The sequence below is a fragment of the Crocuta crocuta genome, unplaced genomic scaffold, assembly GCF_008692635.1.
Source record: "Crocuta crocuta isolate KB4526 unplaced genomic scaffold, BGI_CrCroc_1.0 scaffold21, whole genome shotgun sequence".
NCBI lineage: Eukaryota > Metazoa > Chordata > Mammalia > Carnivora > Hyaenidae > Crocuta > Crocuta crocuta.
Genome location: NW_027527938.1, coordinates 3,319,896 through 3,336,796, shown reverse-complemented (window position 1 = coordinate 3,336,796; position 16,901 = coordinate 3,319,896). Strand labels below are relative to the sequence as shown.

Below are 16,901 nucleotides of genomic sequence, written 5' to 3'. Positions count from 1 at the left end.
TACTCTTTACTGAGTTCACTACCTATGTCTTTTGCCCTATTTGGATATATGTGTACACACACACACACACACACACACACACACACTTCTTGTGTGTGAGCCATTTGAGAGGAAGTTATAAACATTATGAGCCTTGATCAAAAAAATACTTGACTATAAAAAAAAAAAACAGTCAGTCAGTGTGTGTTACCCATGAACAGCGACATTCTCCTAAGGATCATAATACAATGATCAAAATCAGTAGATTTGACATTGATACGGTATGATTCTCTACTCCACAGTGCCTAATTTTTAAAATTTGCCTCAGTGGTGTTCATTATAACTTGTTTTTTTTCTGGTACTGGATCCAATCCAGAAACAGGTAACCACTGAACTTTTTTTTTTTCTTTTTAACATCTGACCTGCTGTTGTTTGATCTTTGAGATTAGTTTTGCTATTTTTAACTAATTAAATTTTATTGAAGCATGATTGACTTACAATAACCTTTTAGTTTCAAGGGTACATAATAGTGATTCAGTGTGTTTATACATTATGAACTAATCCCCATAACAAGTTTACTTTACCATCTATCACCACGCAGTTATTACATTATTATTGACTATATCCCCTGTGCAGTACATCTCCATGACTTATTTTATAACTGGAAGTTTATACCTCCTAATTCCCTTCACTTCTTTAGCTCACACCCCTCCTTTCCTCTCTGGTAACCAACAGTTTGTTTCCTATATCTATGAAACGGTTTCTGTTTTATGTGTTTGTATTTTAGATTACACATATAAGTGAGATTATATGGTATTTTCCATCCATGTTGTCACAAATGGCAATATTTCATTCCTTTTTTATGGCTGAGTAATATTCTGGTGTGTGTGCACATGTATGTGTGTGTATCTCACATCTTTATGCACTCATATATTCATGGACACTCAGGTTGCTTCTATATCCTGGCTATCGTACATAATGCTGCAATGAACATGGTGGTGCAGATCTCTCTTTGAACTGGTGTTTTCATTTTATTAAGCTAAATATCCAGAAATGGAATAGTACAGTAGTTATATTTTAAAATTTTTTGAGGAACTTCCATCTTGCTTTCCATAGTAGCTGCACCAATTTACATTCCCACCAACAGTATACAAAGGTTTCCTTTTCTCTACATCCTCAGCAATACTTGTTGTTGTTTTTGTCTTTTTGATAATAGCCCATCTGAAAGGTGATATGTCATTGTGGTTTTGGTTTGCATTTACCTGATGATGAGTGATATTGTTTCATGTGTTTGTTGTCCATCTGTTTATCTTCTTGGAGAAATGTCTCTTTGGGTCCTCTACTCATTTTTTAAATGCATTGTTTTGTTTTTAATTTTTAAAAAATGTTTGTTTATTTATTTATTTATGAGAAAGAGAGCAGGGAAAGGGTAGAGAGTGAGCCAGACAGAGAATCCCAAGCATCCTCTGCACTGTCAACACATAGCCTGACCCAGGGCTCGATCCCACAAGCTGTGAGAATATGACCTGAGCCAAAACCAGGAGCTGAATGCTTAGCTGACTGAGCCACCCAGAAGTCCCATGTTGTTTTTTTTTTTTTTTTTTTTTTTTGGTATTAAGTGGCGTAAGTTCTTTTTGTATTTTGAATATTAATCCACTATTGGCTGAATGATTTGCAAATATTCTTCTCCCCATTTAGTAGGTTGCCTTTCCATTTTGTTGATGATTTCCTTTGCTGTACAAAAGCTGTTTAGTTTGATGTAATCCCATTTGTTTATTTTAGCTTTTCTTGCCCTTGCCTGGGGATACTGGTCCAAAAATATATTGCTAAGACCAATGTAAAAGAGTTTACTGCCTGTGGTTTCTTGTATGAGTTTATGATTTTAGTTGTTATATCAAGTCCTTAATCCATTTTTAATCTATTTTTATATGTGGTATTAGTTATTGGTGCAGTTTCATTCTTCTGTATGTAGCTGTCCCATTTTCCCAGGACCATTTATTGTACAGACTGTCTTTTCCTCATTGTATATTCTTGGCTTTTTTGTCATAGCTCAATAATCATATGTGGGTGGGTTTGTATCTCACCTTTCTGTTCTATTGATCTATATGTTTTCATGCTTTATAGTATAGTTTGAAATAAAAAAACTGTGATACCTGAAACATTGTTCTTTTTTCTCAAGATTGCTTTAGCTCTCTGGGGTCTTTTGTGCTTCCATACAAATTTTAGGATTCCTTGTTCTTGTACCAGTCTTTTGTGGTTCCATACAAATTTTAGGATTCTTGTTCTTTGTACCAATATGCCATTTGTATTTTGATGGAGATTATCTTGAATCTTTGAATTGCTTTGGGTAGCATGGATATTTTAGCAATATTTATTCTTCTGATCCATGAGGACATTATATCTTTCCATTTATTTATGTTGTCTTCTTTCATAAGAATCTTATAGTTTTCAGAGTACAGGTATTTCACTTCCTTAAATTTATGTCTAGGTACTTCATTCTTTTTGATGCAGTTGTAAATGGGATTATTTTTTACATTTCTTTTTGATATCATTTTACTATGTACAGAAATGCAACTGATTTCTGTATGCTAATTTTGTATCCTATGACTTTCCTGAATTCATTTATTAGTTCTTAGAGTTTTTTTGGTTGAATCCTGGTTTTTCTATATACAGTGTCATGTCATCTGCAAATAGTGACCATTTTACTTCTTCCTTTCCAATTTGGGTGACTTTTTTTTTTCTTTTTCTTGCCCTAATTGCTATGGTTAGGACTTCCAATGTTGAATATGTTGAATGAAACATGAAAGTTCAATAAAAGTGGTAAGAGTAGCCATCCTTATATACTGTTCTGATCTTAAGCTTTTCATGGTTGAGTACAATGTTAACATTGGGTTTGTCATATATGGTCTTTCCTTCTATACCCATGAGTGGGGTTGGCCCAGGGTCTACCACACTGGGGTTGTGTTGGGGAAATGGCTGGAGCTTTTCTAAGCTAGGGGCCTGGGACTTGTTGGGTCAGTTCTAGGAGGCCAACTATAGTAAGTACCTGGACCCTGCTTATGTCTGTGCAATCAAGGTGGATGGGGAACATAAAAAATGGCACTTTCAGGGCAACTGGGTGGTTCAGTTGGTTAAGTGCTGATTCTTGATCTTGGCTCAGGTCATGATCTCATGGTTTGTGGGTTCAAGCCCTGCATTAGGCTCTGCACTGACATTATGAAGCCTGCTTGGGATTCTGTCTCTTCCTCTCTTCACCCCTCCCCCACATATGCATGGTCTCCTGCTCGCTCGCTCTCCCCCCCCATAAATAAACAAATAGATAAACTTTAAATAAAAATGGCACTTGTTGGTCCTTTCAACCCCAGAGTGATTTCTAGTAGTTTTCCACCATTTGGCAGATGCACTAAGGTTAGTAAACAGGTTTCTTTCACTTGCAGTCAATTTGACTTTTAAACAACTATTTTATCTTTGTGTCCCAAGGTGAGAGAGTCTGTACAGGGACTCTTCAGAGATATTCCTCCCCACTGCAGGTTGCCACACTGAGGATGAAGTTCCCTTCATGACTGTGTCCTTATCTCTTACTCTTTTCTGTGTGGTCTCCTTCTTATTTATTGTGCAGAAGCTGTTCATTCAGCTCTCAGTTCTTTGGGAAACATTGTGTAAGTGTGGATTCAGTGAGTCTGTGGGAGGAGGTGAGTTCAGGGTCTTCTTACACCACCATGTTGGACTGGCTTCTTAAAGTTTTATACTTTTTTAATTTAATTTTTAATGTTTTATTTATTTCTGAGAGAGAGAGAGAGCGAGAGAGAGACAGTGTGAGCAGGGGAAGGTCAGAGAGAGAGGGAGACAAAGAATCTGAAGCAGACTCCAGGCTCAGAGCTAGCTGTCAGCACAGAGCCCGACACAGAGCTCGAACCCACGAACAGTGAGATCATGACCTGAGCTGAAGTCGGATGCTTAACCGACTGAGCCACCCAGGCGCCCCAAAGTTTTATACTTTTTAAATTTTACTTATTTATTTTTGAGAGAGGGAGCATGGGCTGGGGAAGGGCAGAGAGAGGGAGAGTGAAAAACCCCAGCAGGCTCTGCGCTGACAGCACAAACCCAATGCAGGACTCGAACTCATGAACCACAAGATCATGACTTGAGCCAAAATCAGGAGTTAGATTTTTAACTGAGCCACTCAGGTGCCCCAGTTTTACACTTTAAAAAAAATGTCATTTTCATTATTTCTTGTGTAGCTAAAGGACTCATGAGGAATCTTGTTATGGTCTTGATCTGTTTTCTACTAGACTGAGCTTTTATTTAATCATTCTCTACATGCTATGGATTTTTGGATTCTAGTTTGTTAGTCTGCATAGCTAGTTGCTGTCATGTCTTTGGATCTTATGTGTTCATACTTTGTGGACAGCCTTGATCATATGCTCTGTCTTTTCCAATATAGTGAGATTATATTTTCCCTAAAAGCTGTCCACCTGTAGCGAGATATGCCAGTCTCCTCTTTGGAGCTACTATTTGTGGGTTGATTATTGCATTGTTTTCTGTATCTTGCCAGCTCAAAGGCATGGGAGGATCGATGAAGGACTGGGGAGCTCATCCTCCTTTATTGGAAGGCCTGGGCTCACTAGTCTTCTACTTGATTACATTAAACCAGGTTTAATCTGGTTTCAGCCATGTTCTGTCCCCATGGGAACACCTGCAGGTTTGTAATTTTCTTGCCTCCGCTAAGATCTTCCAGTGGGTACTTAGGGGGTTTTACAAATATTTCAAATAATTTCTTCTTCCTTCCTTTTCACCTACTTTTCTCCAAATTGGTGTGGTATTGATGAGACCTGTCGGTGCTTCAAATGCCCCCACCCTTTTCCTATTATTAGTTTGGTGTTCGTATCAGCGGGGGAAGAAAGTGGGTGGACCACAGTAGCACCCAGCAACACCTCAGTGAATCTTTATTTGGGTGCCCCTGTCAAAGTTTATTACGTGGACTTACATTCCTTTCTTTGTCCGATTCCTTTTATGATTTTATTTTAGTTTAGCTCTTCTGCTTTTTCTATTTATTTCATTATGGGTTTGGGGACGAGAGCCTATGATCCATCTGTACCCATCATCCATTTGCAAAAATCAAATGTAAATCTCCTTGGAGGTAATCCTCACATTAAAGACCAATCCTAAAATGAAGCATGACAGGCCTGAACTGGATGTAAAAAGGATAACTATACAGCTTTCAGTCAGAAAATGAAGGGTTTCTTATTTTGATAAATTGGTGAGTTCCATTATTTACAAACAAAACACAAGACCTAACAAGCAATAGTCTCTTGTGTTTGTTTCTAACCATCAGCTTTCCTATTTCCTTTATCACCTTTTTTCTTACATACTTCAGTTTTTCCCCCTGCCACTCATTTTTTCATACACTGATGCCAGTATTTTCACTAGAGTACGTAACTTTCATATATGAAGGCAAGCACACCCTGCGTACTCTGTGAACAACCAGGGCTTCTCTGGTGGCCCAGGAGCAGAACGAAATCACTTACACACTGTTGACCCATGAACAGCTCTCTTTCTATTTGGGAAGATTGGCTTTGGATCACTGCACAGCTTTGGAGACATTCACCTGGAACTGAGGAAGGAAGAGTGTGGCACATCAGCTGAATAAACCCAACAAACAGTCAGTGAGGTGACAGATGCTGTGGTGTAATCAGCTGCTATTCCAGAAAACTCACTGTTTGTATACAAGGCTTTTGTATTCTGTTAAGCATCAATGGGCAGAAAAATTCCACCCACCTTTCACTACTTATGGTGCAGCCTGGGAAAACTCTGCATGAGGTTTGGTTGCACAGAAGCTACACAGCTACACAATTTGACTCTTATACAAATGCAAATGTGTTCACCTCCCTGTGAAAGCTGAAATTTTGTGAGCACCAAATGTGATTTGTTTTCTCTTAGCTCTAGGATACATCCATTTCCTCCAAGTTCTATGGAAAACAACTGTGCCAGGGAGCTGGGAGAAGAAAAGACAGCAAATAACTATATTAAATGAAATGTTTCCCCTTTCCTTCAGATTGCCGTGGCTGATATGAGAACCTTTTCAGAAGCAGGCAGGGCAGGCAGATGGGCGGGCGGGGGTACAGTTTCTGTGTATGAAAGTTGGCTATCATAGGCCCTATCATAAAATTGTTCAATGATTGAATTTAATGATATATTCAATATTATGTTTATGAAAAATTTCTTTTTCTCTCTCTCTACACATATGTATACACACATTCTCTCTTAAGAGGTAATTGCTTAGCACATAGTAAATCCTGGTGGAAAAAAACTTAAACTATTTAAGGAACCAATGGTTGGTGTTTTCCACATAAAATATAGGTAAGGTTCTCTTGGAAAGTCTAATTTTTAGGCAAAAACATCAAAACCCTATTTCTATTCTACAGTGATGTTTTCTTCTGGGCCACTCTAAGGGTTATAGTTAGCCTTAGCTCATGCCATACAATTATTTCCTCCACAAATATCCACACTATAGTCACTTCCTTAGTGGGCTCAACATGACCATATAACTTACCTGCCAAGTTACTTTGTCAACTTTTGAATATTGTCATAGCCTGCAGAAATTTGAGAAACATCAGAAGACATGCATTATGAGAAAGTATCAGTAATAATGTACATTAAGGCATTCACATTTTCATTACTTAAAAATGATTCATGTGTTCAAACTTATTTTGATTTGTGGTTTAAGAGTTTGTGGTTTAAGACTTACATTCCCATGGCAACCCTGTGTTTGCACAAGTCCACAGTAGTTAACTGAGCCAAGTAATTAAAGAGAGGAAAGTACTTTTTCTTAAATAGGGAAGAATAAAAATCTACCTGATACTAGCAGATGTAGCTATACTGTTGGTGAAATAAATAGTGAGACAGTGAATAACTGAGCCTCTCTTCATAGGTTGACCAGCAAGCAAGATATTATACTATACAGGGCTAATCAGGATTTACAGTTATCAAATTAAGTAATTTTAAGAAATAAAATGACTGCCACATATAAATGAAAGTCAACGTATTTTTAAAATTTCTGATATAAGGAATATGAAGTCTTTCAATGATTAATAATAATCACTGCTTGTTTTTATATGTAATGTTGCTTCATTTGATCTTTATAACTACTCTGTGAAGTAAATTAAGCAGGTATGATTTTTAATCTCCCCTTTGTGAATATGGTAACTGAGGCTCTAGGTAACAGAGTAACTACCCAGGGTCTCCCCTGGGTGCTCAGAAAAGCCCAGGCACAAACCTGTGCAAGTCTGCCTCACATTCCTTTGTCTCACCACCCTACCACTTAACTAATGTGATATCCTTACTTCTAATTAGTATTGTGACTGCGTAAAGGCAGAGGGGTGGGCAGAGAGAAGGTAAAGGGAAGAAGGAAAGAAGGGGTAGACAAAGCAAGACACAATGGCAGAAGGGAAGAGATGGAAAGGAAAACAAAAGTCTGAAGGGTTGGGGATGGAGCTCACAGGTTACTGGGTATGTGTCCCGGTTGTCACACCCTTCTAAACATTGGGATGTCATTGGTAGCTCTACTAGATAGTCCTTTTAGATGGTGATGGTGGGGTGGGGGGTGGTAGTGGTTTGGGTTCCTTATAAGAAAGTAGCCTGTCTGCTTTGTCTATTTCTTTGAAGTTTTTATATTTATATTTACTTTATAACTGTCTAGAAAGTGGGCTATTGAGGAATGGATTGAAGTTAAACCTTTTTCTATCCCTAGAGTAATAGTGCATGTTCTCTGATCATTGAAGAATCTCTTCAACTCAATAATAAAGAATGGCAAAGGGGGGGAATGACAAAATATAAAGTTTTAAGTTGTATTTCTAAAACTCAAGTCATTTAAAACATATACATAAAACTTTACAGGGAAATGAACATTTAGATGAGTAAATATTACTTACATGTGGAAGCTAAAAAACTCAAACCACAGAGACAGAGACTAGAATAGTAGTTACCAGAGGCTTGGGGGTGGAAGAATGGGGAAATATGGGTCAAAGAGTGTAAGCTTCCAGTTAAAAGATGAATAAAAGATGTAATGTGCAGCATGGTGATTATAGTCATAATATTATATTCCTGAAGGTTGCTAAGAGAGTAGATCTTAAATGTGTTAGCTATGTGTAAATGTTTACCAAACCATTGTAGTGGTAATAATTTTGCAATATATAAATGTTCCAATCAGCATATTGTACATCTTAAAATTACACAGTGTTACATGTCAGTTATATCTCTATAAATCAGAAAAAAATAAAATTGGGGAAATTCCCCCAAAACAAAACAAAACCAAAACCAAAATCCATCTGATTCAAGTGACTTGATACCCATACCCTAATTTAGAAGCCCAGATCAAACTTCCTTCATCTTCTGCTCACCCCCAAAATACTAGAAAATTTAGATGATTAAAAATCTATACTTTCTTTGTACTGCTTATAGTTTACTCTAGGTAAACTCTCAGCACCATATGCTGTGTGTTTGTGTCTTGAATTTATGTATTGACAGTACATGGAATAAAATGTTTCAGATCCTTCAGAAAAACTTTACAGCCTAACCTCAGAAGAGTTACCAGCCATCAACGATCATTTGCTGGATGTAAGTCAGACTACCCTAGATTTCCATAGGAGCTCAAGTACCAGAGGCCTCGGTGGAGTTGAGGAACAGAGGTAGGTTGAGCCGGCAACCCATATGTAAAGAGCGCATGGTGAAACTTTTGACAAGCCCCAAATAGTTATCTTTACTATATAAAAAAAAGATTGTACTCATGTGTATACTTTATATGGCCATTCTTTGTAAAATGTTTGGGTCCTTTGTTGACCTATTATCAGGATTTAGTAGAAAGCTTATGAAGTTGTTGTTTTAATGTGAAAAGACAATTCTCTGCTGCACAATGTATGTCAGAAAAATGAAAAGGCATTTGGAATTTTATAATCCTTCAGCATTTCTTCCTATATTGAAAAACTGTTGCTTTACTTGCATTAATTAACTTAATAAATTCAAATACTTTGCACTAATAGAATCTTACTCAACGTGAATAAAGCTTTTAGAATAGAATATTGAGAAGATTCTTTCCTGAAATTAAGTCAAGATTGTTAATGATAGCATATTTTAAAATAAGTCCTTTCATTCTTTCCTCACATGAAAAACATTTAGGGTTGATCAGTTTATAAAGAATATGGATTATACTAATAAATGCTTCAAAAAAGTAGTTTATCATGTCAGTCTATTATTGACACGCTGGAATTTCTTGAAATAGGAGAAAGGATCCTTCTAGAAGGATTAAGATGAATGTAAAATAGAAAGTCCCTTGAGTTGTAAATTCCTTTGATTGGCTTGAAGTCTAATATTGCATTAAAAGGGAATCAAGAGTCCATTATTACTTTGTCTTTCTAAAGGAGAAAGTCATTTAGCTGTGACTCTTGGATTTTTGTATTTCTAACACCACTTACATTTTTAAAAAGAGGGATCAATATAAAGTTGTTTTTTTTTTCCCTAAAAAGCTCTTTTAAAACAAAGTAACTAAACCTATCACATACTCTCACCATCATTTCATAAAAGAAACGACATTTAATACTAAAAATATAAGGGGTACAAAAAGAATAAAGCAGTTCTTTAAAATTAAAAATGTCATGAAAAAGTCCTTGCTTTGTCCTTATTTTCTCTTCTTAGACTACTGAAACTGTTTATCTCCATCAGATCTGCCCTGGTCCACAGATCAGAGTTTAGGAACTGTTGATTTGGCCTCTGTGGGTCATAAAAAAAAAATCCAGATACCCATCACAGGATGAAGTATTTTATATTATTTAGTGGCATAGGATGGGCTGAAATTCTAGATAACTTGGGCAAAAAAAAAAAAAAAAAGAAAATCTGAATTATACAAATTCCTTTCTGTTCCCCCACACTACCTCCTTCCATAAACCTGACACGTGTACACTAGAGTTTCTACCAGTTCTTCTCCACAGTAAAATGTAACAAAATAAAATAACTAAATAATTGCTGCCATGAAATTTGGCTTTGGCATATCTTGACTGGCTACCCACATCGTCCTAATTTACAGTACACAAAAGAGGTGATTTATCTGGCAATCTATTCATTGGGATTCTATTAAACAGCCCATGTAATGATGAATGTTCTTAATGATGACCGTGAGGCTCTGCAAGTTTCTGAAGTACTTCTGAATCATCAATGCAGGACACAACCAGAGACCATAAAATCTTCTCCCCTTGGTTCCACTGTGGCTTTATTTCTTAGGAGAGGGAGAATGATGAGAATTTCTCATTAAAAGGAGGCTTGGTATATTGGGCACTTTGAAAATTATGGCCCCAGTCTGAGACAGCCCCTCACATCTGCCTGCCTCCAATGACTTCAATGCATGTAGTATTGATCAGAAGATGAATGAAGAGTTGAAACTGGGTTCTGTATATTGTGTATTGATCTTTTAATGTATTTCCAGCTCTTCTGAAAGAGATACTGAAATTCAGTCTTTGCTGACACTTTCTGAAAGCAGCACAGATGAGGAGGAAGAGGATTTTCGTGACAAGCAACATGTCATCACACTACCATAATCAAAGAGTGCCTAATGAAAATGATCATTTGTTCATTATGTTTTCCATTTTGTACCCAAACAGCTGTAAAAAGCAAACAGTTGAAAAAAGTGACCAAGTGATTACCTGTCCAGGTGCCAGAGATTTTGGTTATTAATGTTTCTGATATTTCAAGGTTTACAGACTAATAAAAGTTAGTGAAATTATAAGTTTAAGGGCTTTTTCTTCCAAATGATTTATTGTATGTCAAACACTACTCTATATTGCACATAATATTACTAAAATTTGGTGATTTTAAAAAATAACAGTTATAATTGTGTCCCTAGAACCTATTATAGATTAGAACATGATTGCATTTAAAGTGATATTTAATTGTTGAATTATATTTTAAATAGCTATGCCATCAATAAGAGCATGCATTTGATGGCCAAGTCATACTTGACAGTAGCATTCATTGAGCCTAGAATCCATATTTTACTTTGATAAATTACTGTTTTGTTTTGTTTCTGTTAGGGTTTTTGACATTTACACAAGTTCTGGTAGCTTCAAAAGATGCTGCCAGAAGAAAAAAAAGAAGACACAAAATAAAGCAGGCATCTTACTTTGGGAGGGTCACTGTGATGGTTAATTTTTTATCAGTTTGGCTAGGCTGTGGTACATAGATATTTACTGAAACTTTAGATGTTTCTGTGAAAGTATTTTTTAGGAAAGATTAACATTTTAATCAATAGACTTTGAGTAAAGCTGATTGGCCACAGTGGTATGTGTGATCTCATCTAATCGCTTGAAAGTCTTAAAAGAAAAAAGATCCAGGTCCTCCAAGGAAGAGGGAATGCTGCCTTCAGATTGTCTTTGGGCTCAAACTGTAACATCAGCTCTTTCCTTGGTCTTCAGCCATCTGGCCTGCTCTGTCGATGTTGGATTTGCTAGCTGTCACAATTTGTTCTGTTTCCCTAGACAGCTCTGACTAATACAAATATAGTTGTAGGACTGTTGCGACACCCCAAGAAAATAACATATGTAGAGGTGTTTTACTAGTCTTGAGTAGTAGTAGATCTTGGGGTTGGTGGGTGTTCAGTGCTTTACATGATTTTATAATTCAGGAGTTTAAAAAAAGAGCAGAAGGAGATATGGGGAGGGATAGTTTCATGGTGGTCACTTCATGACACTTTAGGACAGTTTCCCCTTAAAGAGTTTGTTGACATCAGGAAAACATGTGCAGGTTGGCTATGCCATCATCACGGCATAGCCAAATCCCAAGGTTCAGACTCTTTTTTCATCCCTACGATTCTGTGTAATAGCCCCTTATATAAGACTGATGATTTTTTAGTGTGATTTATCTCTGATACTTTTTCCAAGAGATCAATACATTGTACTGGTCATCTACTGGCAGGATAGAAAATAAAGACCCCATTTCTATGCCTTTCAGTATAAAAATGCCCTTCATTAAAATTGCTTCACATAAATGAACAATAAGCAATAAGGAAATCCAATCATTCTATCAAAATAAAACTTCTCAAAAGAAATTAACATCTTAAAATGAAAGTGTGACTCCTCCAGAGTGTTCACTCTCCCCTTAGCACTTCTTCTGTCACCATCCCAGGGAGTTAATAGTGAGTCACCTTCGAACCCGCATCATTTATGTTAAAGGCCCTTCTGGCATCTTGTCCTGAGGCTGATAGCTTTCTGACTTTCAGGATTTATAGTTAAAATGGAGGTTGCCTGTTCATCAGTTAAAATAGGAAGGAAGATACATTAGTTTTGTTTTTTGCATGTCTGCTCAGGTTTAAAGTTTCTTGACTCTCCCTACCCTCCTTTGCTGTAGGACATCTTTTTTCTTCTGATTTATAAAAGTCCAGTGTTTTTCTCAGCGTGGAAGGAGGTGTTTTCTTATTCCCATTAAGGAAGAAGGACTGCTGTTATTCCTTCTGTGTAGCCACACATAGCTTGAGTCTTTTATGAACTAGCTCATAAAGAGATTTTATAAGATACTGTTACCTTTTACAATATAAGAATTTTAAAATAAAAATAAATCTGAGAATTAGTTGTCATGAATGCATTTCTGGCCAGAACATGAGATAAGGCATATACTGTTGACTTTGTCATTTGACTTCCAATATGACATTGAAATTAAACATGAGGGTCCTGTGTGGCAGAGCAGACTCCCTTCTGCCTTTATTTGCTTCCCATAGCCACACATTTAGAAAAGTTCCTTAATTCCTTTGCCATTAGTCTAATGAGGAAATAAAAACTAAATAAAATTAGAGCCTTTGCCTGAAGCAGTTTCAATGTGTTCTCTCATTTTGAAGCTCAAGCTTAAAATCACTGTTAAAGGCATGCCCCTCGTTCAGACTGTGGAATTCAGAGAGTTACAGACATTCTGGAAGAATCACAACCATATTCCCACTAGTAGAGTTATCACGCTGTGCCTCTAGTGACCCCTGGACAAATGATCACATGGCTTTATGTGCATGCTGGGATTTAGTAGTTCATATGCAAACATGTTTAGTGGTGTAATAGTCATATGAAATTCTATAATTTTGTAATTCTGGACACACATAATGGAAACAAACTGACATTAAATTATATTTGATACCTTGAATATGTTGTTTGATTATTTATTGTCATTTGCACCTAGTGTGCAAACTGTCATTGCTCTGAGTGTGTCATACTAGACAGGCCAATGGAGTGCGCTACCCTTAAGACCACTTAATGCTGTATCTTATATGTAAAGTGCAAAGTAAACCTTTCTTGAACAAATGAATGTTACAAAATGGCTCCATCTCTGTAACAGGGCACTCAGATATTTTAAGTAATTCCTTGACTCAGAAAAAAACAGGTCTCTATGTCCTTATGATTCATTGGTTGGAAAGATCTTGAGCAATGCTTATCTCATCTTGTTTTTTTCTTTAATTTTATTTACTTTTAAAGACACAAAGAGAGTGTGAGTAAGGGAGGGGCAGCGAGAGAGGGAGAGAAGGAGATCCCAAGCAGACTTCACACCATCAGCGTAGAACCAGAAGCGAGGCTCAAACTCATGAACCATGGGACCATGACCTGAGCTAAAATCAATAGACACTTAACCAACTGAGCCACCCAGGTGCCCAGCAATGTTTATCACATCTTAGTTTTGGCCACATGGTATTTCTCATCTCTAAGTTCTCAAAATGTACTTTGTGGTTTTTTAAATGTTTTGTTTACTTTTGAGAGAGACAGACAGAGCGTGGGCAAGGGAGGGCAGAGAAAGAAGAAGACACAGAATCTGAAGCAGGCTCCAGGCTCTGGGCTGTTAGCTCAGAGCCTAATGTTGTGCTCAAACTCATGAACCAAGTTGAAGTTGGACTTTTACCCGACCGAGTCACCCAAGTGCCCCTCAAAATGTACTTCTGAATGAGACTTTTTCTTTTTTTTTTTAATTTCTAAATTTTTTTTAAAAAATTTATTTCAGAGAGAGAGAGAGAGACAGCGTGTGCAGGGGAGGGTCAGAGAGAGAGGGAGACACAGAATCTTTAACAGGCTCCATGCTCTGAGCTAGCTGTCAGCACAGAGCCCGACGCAGGGCTTGAACCCACAAACTGAGAGATCATGACCTGAGCTGAAGTAGGATGCTTAACCAACTGAGCCACCCAAGTGCCCCTGAAGGAGACTTTTTCTAATTTCTGTCTAAGTTCCTGTGTTCCCTTTTCTTTATTCTTTCTCCTAGCATTCCTACTTTTCCCTTCATAGCACCTCATAGCACAATAATTTAAATGTAGACCACACATTTCAACTGAACATGGATTATATCCATGCTTTTCACCTCTACCTACAAATCTTCTCACTATTTTGCAACATAGACGAGTTCATCCTGTAACGATTGTTCATATTTTGTTTACCACTGTACACTTAGCCTCTAGCATATGCCTAGCTCTCACTGATGGTCATTAGTAATGAATGAGTTAATGAATGTGCAAGATCCAATGATAAGCCATCTCAATCTCTAATTTTTCCCAAGGGGGGGAGACACATGTATAATGAGAGAAACATGGGTTGTCAGGTTATATATTTACTAGATGGAAAATCATTTATTTGTATGTGTTTCTACATCATGAAATGAAAAAAAAAAAAGAAAACACAACTGACTTTACTCAGCTCAGAAGAACAGTGTGAGAATCAAATGTACTAGTGAATGTGGAAACACTTTGGGAATTGGGAAGTGCTCTGTCATGCTTATTACCATCACCTTTCATGAGTTCATGCCACACTCATTGAATGTACAGGCAAATGGATCAGTTAGTGAATTTAGGATCAAGTTAATAAACGATACACAAAAGTCAATCTCTAAAGTGGAGAAAGCTTTCAGTGAGTTGGACAATTTGATATAAAGTTGTTTAGTTGGAAGCTAAATATCTAAATTTGTTTTATTAGAGTTATTTTTGAAACTTTGTCTCCTATGTTTAGATTTTTTCTGTCATGTGTAAGTTCAGAATTTTTAAATATTAAAATTGCACTGATACTTTTATTATAAACACTTTGATCATCGTACTTTCAGGGAGGATAAATTTTTAAAACATACCATTTATACCTCCCCAAATCTGTTTTTATAGGATATTCTGTTTCATCATAATTTTCATCCCTGGTTATTTATTACTAGCCACATTTTCATGAAAACAATATTTCCTCAGAGTTCATCTGTGCCTGTAGTTTTTCCCCCACCTAAAGTCATAATTCTTTGTTAGTGACACCCTGATTGTTTGCTGGGTAAATGATTATGATGTTGCAAACAGGATTATGACTTTAGCTGGGGAATAACCAGCAGGCAAAGATGAACTCTAAGGAAATAAAATCCTCCCTTTTTAATGCAAATGTCTTCCATAGTTAAGGAAAAGGAGAGGATATTTTTAATGTTCTCCATGAGATGACAGTTATGTTTAAAATGAAAAGAAGTAATTGATTGATGGGGTTAGCTTGTATTTTTTTCAACTAAACGTAATATGCAATACCAATTATGGAAACAGTTCTAAGCATCTCTATGCTCTTGTTTCTGCTAGAAGGAAGCACTATCTGTATTGCTTTCTATCCAGAAAACAAATAGACATTATTCTAGATACAAATGTTTAGGAAAATTTCTGAGAGGGGAAATGTACTTCATCCTGATTTTACAATTAAGACTTAGACATTCATAAGTTAAGTATGAAAGAGATGTTTTGGGGTAAATTTTGGTATAATTCCACATTTTTAGTTAATTGTCATATTTTTATAGTATAGAATTTTGTTGTTTATTCAAGTGCTGGTAGACTTCATAAACAGTTTCTGCACTTAAAAAGTGAAAGTGGCAAGTGCAGGCAGGAGATGAACAGATGCACATTTGATTTTTTAAAAGTAATTACCCCATTTACTTTCTCCTCTGGCTTACACCACAGCCCTGGAAAAAAACCTTGTAAATTAGGCCATTGCATCAATCAGGATTTGGTTTAATTTTATATGACAGGAAACTCCAAATAACAGTAGACTAACATAGAAGATTCTCTTGTATGTAAAGTCGGGGAGTAAACAGTGTAGCGCTGCTGTGGCAACTACATCTTGCTGTGTTGTTTCTATCCTCAAGGTCACCTTGTCGTTCAAGATGGGGGTAGATCTCTAGCCATCAGAATCTGAGTTCGAGGCCTCAAGAAGTGGGGAAGAGGGGAGAATGAAGTAAACACCTCCTAACTGAGGTAACTTCCTTTAACTTCCTTGAAAGCTTACAGAACACCTTCACTGACCTATTATTGGCCAGAACGTAGCCATTTCAGATGCTAGAGAATTTGGAAATGTAGTCACTTAAGTGGGCACATTGCTACTCAGAAGAAAATTGGGGTTGTGTTACAGGGGAAGATGGGGAGGGTGGATATTGAAGGCACCTGACATGTCTGTCACAGCCTCTAATGTTACCTCCATTACTGGTCCACCATGGCTCACTTCCAGGATATATGCATTTTGTAGTTAATGTGGTTTGAAATATGTGACAGAAACCAACCTTTTGAGATTTAAACAAATCAAATTTAAGAGACACTCCTATACTTAAATCACTCAAGTTCATGTATAAACCATACCTCTCTTTTAGTCTGAAAGACATGCTTTAGTTACACAAACAGAGACCTCATCATTATTCAACTTCAAGTTTTCACCTTAGGACTTCTTGAAACACATTCCACAGCTCTTTAAAGTTCAGTCTTTGGGCTGATGCCCAAATCCAATCTGCTTTGGCAAGGACTTTCACTGCACTCTGTTAAAAAACACTGTGATATGAAATATTTGTCTCAAATGAGTGTTCCAATATTAGGATATTTTGAAACCTATGATGGAAATTTTTATGAGAATATACAGAGAACAAAT

The 16,901-nt window shown here is 36.8% G+C and overlaps 1 protein-coding gene across 3 annotated transcripts in view; it reads left to right on the top strand.

Moving 5' to 3' along the window:
* Positions 1-10,753, top strand: part of ZBBX (zinc finger B-box domain containing) — a 117,155-nt gene extending 106,402 nt beyond the window's left edge. For all 3 annotated transcript variants that reach the window (XM_077752237.1, XM_077752238.1, XM_077752236.1), the window contains exons 20-21: positions 8,528-8,666; positions 10,454-10,753. In XM_077752237.1, coding sequence (XP_077608363.1) covers positions 8,528-8,666; positions 10,454-10,565 — 251 coding nt within the window. In that variant the 3' untranslated portion in view covers positions 10,566-10,753. The remainder of the gene's footprint in view (positions 1-8,527; positions 8,667-10,453) is intronic.
* The last annotated feature ends 6,148 nt before the right edge of the window (positions 10,754-16,901 follow it).